Source organism: Rutidosis leptorrhynchoides, chromosome 10 (genome assembly GCF_046630445.1).
Source record: "Rutidosis leptorrhynchoides isolate AG116_Rl617_1_P2 chromosome 10, CSIRO_AGI_Rlap_v1, whole genome shotgun sequence".
Taxonomy (NCBI): Eukaryota; Viridiplantae; Streptophyta; class Magnoliopsida; order Asterales; family Asteraceae; genus Rutidosis; species Rutidosis leptorrhynchoides.
In genome coordinates, this window is record NC_092342.1 from 329751047 (window position 1) to 329760928 (window position 9882).

Here is a 9882-nt window from a genome sequence, read left to right on the forward strand (position 1 = left end):
TATTCTTAATTTCGTGTATAAAATTGACGATCGTTAGAAATCGTTGGTGGTTTAATCGTATGCGTTTTTGATAAGGAGCTAGACTTTTAATGTTCGTGTCCAAATTGTAAAAATAAAAAGTTCGGTTCCCTTATTTTTAATGAAAAGGTTATAAAATGTTATTTGGTTTTCAATTTTTTTTTTAAATTATAAGTTAAATATTGTGTTTTAAAGAAAACTAGATCCGGATCGGCGCGTGCGATGCGGCGGGGCCTTTCGGATTGCATATTCATATTTAACGTAGCGTTATGTGTTTACAGAGTTAAAAACGCGTTTGCTATGAGTGTGTTTGGATATATGTGGGTGGTACCTAGTATACCTAATGACATGCGCGTTTTTAACGTCGAAAATATCGCGTAAAAAGAGTGGACGGAACCATCGATATGATGTAGTTACTCTGGATTGTTTATTATACGTGTATATGTATGTATGAAAGATAGCCCGGAGTATTTATCATTTTTTAAAAAATGTCCGTTTCACGTATAGTTAGTTGCGTTGTGTTCGTAAAATTATTTCGAGTTGAACGTTGACATCGGAAAAATTTAACTTGCGGCGGGCGGGAATATACGCCCGTAAAAAATTTGAGTAGAGTGCATTTAAGTTTTTTTTTTCATATAATAATAATTTTTTTGTTATTTACCCCTGAAATGTTGACATGTTTAATATTGTTTGGGGACCGTTTTTGTAAATATGTTGGAAGTTAAAAACGACGGGTAAATGTGTGAAGTGAATACTTTAATTAAATGCTCAATTCTTTGAAGAGAAAATTGCGCGGTTGGTCCTCGTAGTTTACATGAAATGGGGTGTTTGGTCCCTGAACTTTATTTTCGGGGTTGTTGGTCCCTGTGGTTTTCAAAACACGCGTGGTTGGTCCCTAACATGACCAAATACACCTGTTTTGAACTTTCATTTTCGGGGTGGTTGGTCCCTGACAGGGACCAACCACGCGTGTTTTGAAAACCACAAGGACCAACAACTCCGAAAATGAAGTTCACGAACCAAACATCCCTTTTCATGTAAACTACAAGGACCAACCGCTCAATTTTCTCTTCTTTGAATTACCAGACTAACCTCATGGCTCATGCGGTCAACCCCTATTTCCCCTTTCTTTAGCAAACAAGTCTCCCCCCATCATTCAGCAGAGAGATAAAGATTGCTTTCATTCAGACACACACACACACACCCCAATACAAAGAGAAAAATATAAACAAAACAAAATAAACATACTTTACATACATACTCAAACTATTATAATTTAATTTCGATAATTTTTATTTTTAATTAAACATTAATTAAACATATATAATAGTAAAATATAAATAATGAGATTCAGATAGTCAGATACATTTACATTTACACATTCTTTTAGAGAGAGAAATAGAAATAGAAATAGAAATAGAATCAGGGAGCAAAGTTGCAGCATTTGGTCTGTGTAATACTCAGCAAGCTTTCCTTCATTAAAGTATCTCTGGTTATCATCCTGTCCCCCTATTTCCGCCTTTTCGGCGTCGTTTTGCTTTCCGGCGAGCATCTCTGGTCAAACATCTATCCGATATAGTTCATTCAAGCTCCGATGAGTCTCCGACGGTAGCTATCTCCGGTCAATTTGAAGAAAACTAGGTCAGCCGGCGACTCAACTTCATAAAGTAATGAAGATTCCAGCAAACTGTGCCGGATCGACTTTAATGACAACGAATCCCGGTGAAGGTACAACAATAAAGTAGCTTTTAATTATTGTTTAACAAATGCAAAAAGTTACTTTTTGATTAATTTATGAAATTAGGTGGAGAAAAAAACCGGTTAATTAATCCGGAGCTTTGGCAAGCGTGTGCCGGACCTTTAGTCAACTTACCGGCGGCCGGTACACACGTTGTTTATTTTCCTCAAGGCCACAGCGAACAGGTTATAATTTTTATTTTTTAATTTTTAATCACTTCTAATTTTGAAGTCATAATGTTCTTAATTTGTTTTCTTTTTTATTGTAAAAAAACAAAAATAAAAATAAATAATACTTACAATAATACTCCGTATTTGGGTAACGTACGCGGATACATTAACAAATTTCTTGCTCGTATTTTGTTAACTTATTACGTACGACTAAGTTCAAGTAATGTACAAGTATTGCTGCGCGGTGTATAACTAGGTTAAGTAAGTATGGTGATGGTGATGATTTGTAAAAGTTTGGTTAATAAGTTGTATGGTACAAGTATGTAAGGCTACAAAAAAAAAAAGTGTAATGGCATTGCCAAATTAATATTATTTCAGGAAAAGAATATTTATGTTGGGTACTACGGAATATAATTTGTAGAAATTTGTAGTAACACTTATCTGATACTCAACTTTTTAGGATTAGTTTAGTTGTTATATATATACTAGTATATTTTAGGTTTTTCTTTTCTGTTAGTGCCCATAAAACTGGCTAATCTGTCAGTTTTATGTAATATATGAAATGTGAAATACTGTAGGTAATAATAGACATGTAAGTAGATGTAACATAAAAATATTGAGTTGTAGCTCAGCTGGTAGTGGCCTGCCTCTCTTAGCGAGAGGCCAGGAGTTCGATCCCGCTGGGCTGCAACATTGCACTCAATGTTATTCCTGACCTGAAGTATCCACCCAGGTCGCCTTTCGCTTGTGATCCCAAACTGATGTCTGAAAAAAAACATGCAACATAAAATAATCGAAACAACCGAGAGAGGATTCACGGAAAACTTCTAATCTACTTGTAGTATTTTTTTGAAACATAGGTTATATATTAAGGGTTTTGTTAATACTGCCTCTCCGTTAACAAAATTCAAATATTAATTGTCAGATAATTAATAAAAATGTCATCACCTGAATATCGAGTACAGGATAATATTCAGCCAAATGATCACCAATACATATATAAACCAAAATCATGTCTTGTTCACTTCTGTGTGGATATGATATATAATGTTTAATATTTTCTATTTACTACAAAAGGGTATAAAAGTATAAATGAAATTAATGGTAGATCTGCAGAACATGCACATGTGACACAGGAACTTTCATTTCTGCAACTTCTCTTTAGTCTTTATAACCATAGGTTGTTCAACTAATGGCCATGTTTTTGACCATTATAATGCAAACGCTGCAGAATTATAACATGATGTGCCCTTTCTTTAAGGACCCACATGCCACTATGCCAGTTGCTTCTCTCAATATCTATTTCTGCAGGGTCACCATCATCTTCTAGCTAAAATTACCAAATTGCCCCTCTTCTCCTAAAATACCTTTAAAATAAAATTTTTTATTTGTATTTGTATTATGCAGGATTTTGTATATTAGGATAGTAGTAAAATATTTGAGATATAAAATATGTGGTTGTTAACTAGTCATCAACATAGATAACCTTATGCCAAATTAGTTTAACAAATTTGCTACAATATTTAGCTAGAAAATGTAGGACATTGATGGTTGTCCCATATTGAACCCATATTTACCTTTTTACTTGACTCATTTTTGTGTTATAAGTTTTACACAATAATTGAGGAGGTCCGGAGGTGGAACAAAGCGATCGACCGCTGGGGGCACAAAATTTTCAGGGGTCCAATTTTTTATATATACAAACACAATTGGAGATTTGAGAAACATGGGAACTAGGGAAACACAACTGAAACAACGAAGGCGAAGCATAATAGACCCAAAAACAACAATCAAATGCGCAAAAAAAAAAAAAAAAAAAAAAATCAAAGACCACTAGCATTCCTATGGGCTTTTTTTAAATAGCTTATATTATTCGTTAGGGCCGAAGGGCCCTTTTTTCACCTCGTTCTAGGCGTTTAAATTCTCGGGAACCGGCCCTTGATTAATGGACCAATTTTGTTGTTGTTTTTATTGCATATATATCAAATAACATTTGGTTATGACATATGTTTTCAGGTTGCTGCATCTATGAAGAAGGATGTGGATGCTCAAATTCCAAACTATCCCAATCTTCAGTCGAAGTTGTTATGCATGCTTCATAGCATCACATTGCACGTATGCCACTTTTAAATTCTTATGTTTTATAAAAATCCTTCTATTCACGGATCCGTCTTTATAAACAACTAATACAGTTGCAAACTACAATAGGTTTAGGAAAGCCAAAAAGGTCAAACATTAAAAGACAACACTTTTTTTATATTTCAGGCTGATACAGAAACAGATGAAGTATATGCGCAAATGACGTTGCAACCTGTTCCTTCGGTTTGGACCTTGATCACTAGACCTTTTTTGTAATTCATTTTGTAAAATTGTTGATTCTGATCTGATGATATTGTGTTTTACACATTTATATTTATATATAGTTTGATAGAGAAGCATTATTAAGGTCGGATCTGATGATGAAAGTAAACAAGCCACAGACCGAGTTTTTCTGTAAAACATTGACAGCTAGTGATACAAGCACTCATGGCGGTTTTTCTGTTCCTCGTCGAGCAGCCGAAAAAATATTCCCGCCTCTCGTAAGTTGAAGTTCCCTCTCTTATTGTATTTTTTTCCTGTAGGTGGATAGAGTTGAAAATTGGGTGGTTTGGGTAGTAATTAGTATGCCATACAAGTTATTTTTTACAGGCCAAAATGGGTTGGGTTGGGTTGACACAAATCCTTTTGTTTCCAAAATTAATATTTTTATAAATAATTTGTGTCATATATGATAACAGTAAGTTATATATCTAAAAATGATATAGAATGTTTTACGAAGTGAGATACACTTTCGCTGAGTTTTAACCAGTACACTTTTGTGGTTTACATGAAATTACACCTATTGTCCTTATCTTTTGAAAATTACAACGGTCGTCCCTGTGATTTTAATGAAATTACACCAATTGTTCTTATCTTTTAAAAATTACACTGATCGTCCCTGACTTATATAAAAGTGTACGATGATGGTCCCTAACTTATTCAGAATGTGCATTAATAGGAGGGATCATCAACTTACACTTTTAGGTAAGTCAGGGACTATCGCTGTAATTGTATTACCCGAAAATCCACCCATGACATCTTTATGAAGAGGGTGTTAAAGTGATGAAAATTGCAAGATATGAAAATTTAATTTTTGTGTAATAACAACAACCAAATTTTCTTTATTTTTCCTTAGGATTTTTCGATGCAACCGCCTGCACAAGAACTTGTGGCCAGAGATCTACATGACAATGTATGGACATTTCGTCATATCTATCGCGGTATGTCCCATCTTGCTTCTTATAAAGCAAAATGCTCCATTAAGAACATATTTATTCCAAAATATTAAACAAATAATAAACTGTTAAAAAAATTCAGGACAACCAAAACGTCACTTGCTTACAACTGGTTGGAGTCTCTTTGTTAGCGGGAAACGGCTTTTTGCGGGAGACTCGGTCTTGTTTATAAGGTAATTCCATTTCCATGACCATATTGAAGCTTGCACAATTTTGATGTATAGTCTCATTTATATGAGGATCTAACACACTCGGGTTTATAACTATAATAATCGCAACCAGGGATGAAAAGCAGCAACTTTTATTAGGTATTAGACGAGCTAACAGACAACCAGCAAACTTATCATCATCAGTTTTATCAAGTGACAGCATGCATATCGGAATATTAGCTGCTGCGGCCCACGCAGCTGCAAACAACAGTCCCTTCACTGTATTTTATAACCCAAGGTCAATAACTATAATATCAAATTGCTATTCTTCAATTTTTTGGTCAATTTTTTATGACCCACAATTACTTTTGTTTTCAATTTTTTGGTTTGTAAAAACAGGGCTAGTCCGTCTGAGTTTGTGATTCCGTTAGCCAAGTATTACAAATCAGTATGCAGTAACCAAATATCTCTTGGTATGCGCTTCCGAATGATGTTCGAGACTGAAGAGTCCGGAACACGAAGGTAGCCTATTTATGATTTTATTTATATATAACTATTGGCGATTTATGTTCGGTTTCTTCATTTCATTTACATAAATTGGTGTAATTTGATTACTACAGGTATATGGGTACGATTACTGCTATCAGTGATCTTGATGCTGTGAGATGGAAAAACTCACAATGGCGTAACCTACAGGTATATAAAGGGCCCATACCCGATGAGGAAACTCGAAACCCGACATTTTTGGACCGGTTACGGGCCGGGTCTGCGGGTCTATAGCCGGGTATGAGGATGGCTTTAGATTTTTATGCGGGTTCAGGGACGGGGACGGAATTAGATACAAACCCCGAAAAAACACTAAAATCCCTATTACCAACCCGTTTAAATTTAAATTATAGATACATACATATTTTTTATATATTATAATATATGTATATTTATTATAAATGGGGACACAAATACGTGTGGAGAAATCTGTTTACGCGATAATTAGTAACTATATGGGAACCCGAATACATGTGGGGAAACCCGTTTACCCGATAGTTGGTAAATAAATGGGTACCCGTCGGGTATGAGTCCACGTTTTGGACAAAGTTTCTTAAGGGTTTGGGAGTGGAATTACTAGTGTTTGACTGGTCAACTGAAGCGTTAACCAATGTAACCATTTCATGTTATTGAGTAGGTTGGTTGGGATGAAGCTACTGCAGGGGAACGGCGTAACCGTGTCTCGATATGGGAGATTGAACCTGTTACCGCTCCCTTTTATATGTACCCGAACCCATCGGTTTACCAAATGAAACGTCCGAGACAAGGAATGTTCGGTGACGAATCCGCAGATCTCGACAGCTTATTCAATAGAACCTCACCGTGGCTCAGTGAAACTATGTCGATGAAGGAACCGGGACTAAGTTTAGTTCAATGGATGAATATGCAGCAGAACCCATCTATGGCTAATCAAATACAACCGAGCTACTTGAACCCGTTGGCGGGTTCAGTCCTGCAAAATTATGGTGGACCCCAAATGCTTACTCAGAATAATAACTTACAGTTCAATAGTCAACGGTCAACCTCACAACTTGATCACCTAATAAAACAACCTCAACCGACCACCACTAACCCATTAGCCATGATGATGCAACCACAATCGACCGACCTGACCCAGCAAACAACTAGACAAAATCTGATCAATCAAACGTTGACCCCGAACCAAGTTCAGTCCCAGATTCAATCTCAAAATATTCTCCAACTACAACAACTTCAACAGCAACAACATCATCATCAACAACAACTGCAACAACATCAGCAACAACAACAACAATTACATCAAAAGCAGCAGATGATGGCTGTCAATCAAAGTCAAAGTCAACAACATCATCAGCAACAACTGCAACAACAACAACATCAACAGCAGCAGATGATGGCTGTCAGTCAAAGTCAAAGTCAAAGTCAACAGAAAATCCAGTTGCCAGAAAAGCAGGTTCAACAGAAGCTTCATCATCAGCAACAATCGTTTCCAGTACAAGGGCAACAAGTGCCCCAAGATCAAGGCTTTACAAGGTCAATTTCAAATAGCCAAATGACTGAATTACCCTTTCAAACACCCATCACAACATCAGTACCACAACAGATGCCACGAAATAGTAACGAGCCGATTTTTCGGTTTTCCAATCTTACTCGGCAACCGAAGCTTCAACATCAGCAAGAAATGTCAGGGCACATGACAGGGCCCCCCTTAATGCCAACCAATCAGCTTTCGACAAATGGTAGCAGTTTATTGACGGGAACTGGTAGCGAGGATGGTCCATCATGCTCCACATCACCCTCAACGAATAACAGCCAGAATACGGTTCCGTCTATGATCAATACTAGATCCTACGCCCAAAGTACACAAATGGTCAACGATCATTTAATAAATAATACGAGTGGTTTGGAAACAATATCTACTACAAATGGCAATTTTGGTAAAGACTTGCAGCAAAAAGTTGATGTGAAACCTTCAGTAAACATTTCAAAGACTCAAAATCAAAGTTTTTTAGCTCCACAGACATACTTGCATAATCTTGGTGGGACCCATATGGATTGTTTAGAAAGTTCATCATCTGCAACTTCGATTTGCATTTCCCAGCATGATGTTCATTTGCAACCTCATAACTCAAATCATCCGTCTTTCAACTCAATTGGGGAAGTTCAAGATAATCCCATAAATAGTATTCCGTTTGGGGTTAACATAGACAACCGTCTCGATATGTCGTCAATGATTCCCGACCTTTTAATCACAAACGGAGTGATTGGACCCGATAAAGATTTCCAGAACAATGCCAGCTCAGCAGGAGGCTTGATTTCGAGTTACGAAAACCCGACTAAGGATACTCAACCGGAACTCTCTTCATCGATGGTATCTCAGTCATTTGGTGTTCCAGATATGACTATCAACTCAATTGACTCGACCATAAACGATGGAAGCTTATTAAATAATGGTGTCTGGGCCCCACCACGTCAACATTTTCAACGATTGCGGACTTATACCAAGGTTTGATGTTATTAACTACTTACTATAATTGTACTAGTTGTGGTTGTTCCAACCCATCTTGGTCGATTTGGGTCATGCTTATTGTTCTTTTTATCTCTGCTAGCTGCTTGTTAGCGTGAGCGTTTTGATAAAGTTGGCTGTTTAAAAAAACAGGACAACCAAAAAAACGACCACAATTACCCAAACTTTGTTTTTATGCATGAAAGAATAAATCTTTTTAATCATCTTTGAAAAACTATAAATTTATAATGTTATTTCACGAACTAGTTATATACCGGGTCTTCCCTATTTTGGAAGTATTCTGGGTCCTACCCATTTTGCCACCGTGTATTGTGGGTTTTAGAATTTAATATTTTATTTGGTACATGTAGGTCTACAAACGAGGAGCAGTTGGAAGATCTATTGATATTACTGCGTATTCAGGATATGACGAGTTAAAACAAGACCTTGCGCGAAGGTTTGGTATCGAGGGTCAACTGGAGGATCGACAAAGAATCGGTTGGAAACTTGTGTATGTGGATCATGAGAACGACGTTCTTCTTGTTGGGGATGACCCGTGGGAGTAAGTCCACAATCTACTTAATCTGTGCACATATATTATTCCCGATTCAACCCATTTTTCCACCTCTAGGAACATTGCCATTTTCATTATCATATTACGAAGTATACTAATATTAAATAAATATTAAATATTAATGTCTGATCTATGGCTTCTGTATATGCATTCCAGGGAATTTGTAAGCTGCGTACGCTGCATTAAAATCTTGTCACCTCAAGAAGTGCAGCAGATGAGCTTAGATGGAGATTTTGGAGGGAATAATGTTCTTCAGAATCAAACTTGCAGCAGTTCGGGTGGTGGAAAAGTGTAAAGATGCTATCTCCGACTTTTAACCTAGATGAAAATCTTGTTAGCTAGACATGGATTCGTGTTCGTAACTTATCTCGTCTAGACACTTTGATTATTGCAGATAATTTATGTGTCGATTAGTACAAAAGGTCATCATACGAATGTACATATAGAAAGTGTAGACTTGCTCAGTCTCTTCTAAACCTTTCTTACAAATAGTCTATAGATATAGATTGTTAATTAGTTATAGGTTAGTGTGCATGGAAATATTTAATAAGATAGTCAAAGTTTATATTGTCTGTATCAAATGTCTTCATGCACATGTAACTGGTAATTTTCACATTCATCTAAGATGCAATGTTTTCTATCATGTCATTAAACAGGTGTTATGATATCAATTTGCAAGTTATAAGAGTGATCTCATATTACATGTACGATATAAAGTTTGTGCGACTTGTTAAAACATTATTGATGAGGTGCGGAACAAGTTACATTTTTCGTCACATTAGTTAGAGGACTCTTAACCATGACGTAGTGTTATCCCAGGACGGACTGCCAGATCAGCGCCGCATCAGCACCTTCTTCTCATCACTAGCCAAAGACTAACTGCTAACC

The 9882-nt window shown here is 36.4% G+C and overlaps 1 protein-coding gene across 1 annotated transcript; it reads left to right on the forward strand.

The window, feature by feature from the left end:
* Positions 1-1575: 1575 nt before the first annotated feature.
* Positions 1576-9645, forward strand: LOC139871961 (auxin response factor 19-like). Its single transcript, XM_071859723.1, has 13 exons — positions 1576-1746; positions 1823-1941; positions 3943-4041; positions 4192-4248; positions 4350-4505; positions 5141-5225; positions 5323-5413; positions 5523-5687; positions 5789-5911; positions 6010-6085; positions 6573-8420; positions 8792-8982; positions 9151-9645. The coding sequence occupies exons 1-13, from the start codon at positions 1689-1691 to the stop codon at positions 9287-9289; spliced, it is 3207 nt and encodes a 1068-aa protein (XP_071715824.1). The 5' UTR covers positions 1576-1688; the 3' UTR covers positions 9290-9645.
* Positions 9646-9882: the final 237 nt, after the last annotated feature.

Bases quoted from the DNA above. Each gene is read 5' to 3' on its own strand.
- LOC139871961 (XM_071859723.1), top strand. From the start codon at position 1,689: ATGAAGATTCCAGCAAACTGTGCCGGATCGACTTTAATGACAACGAAT. The intron at 4,506-5,140 runs GTAAGTTGAAGT...ATTTTTCCTTAG, and splicing joins AAAAAATATTCCCGCCTCTC to GATTTTTCGATGCAACCGCC. The intron at 8,983-9,150 runs GTAAGTCCACAA...TATGCATTCCAG, and splicing joins GTTGGGGATGACCCGTGGGA to GGAATTTGTAAGCTGCGTAC.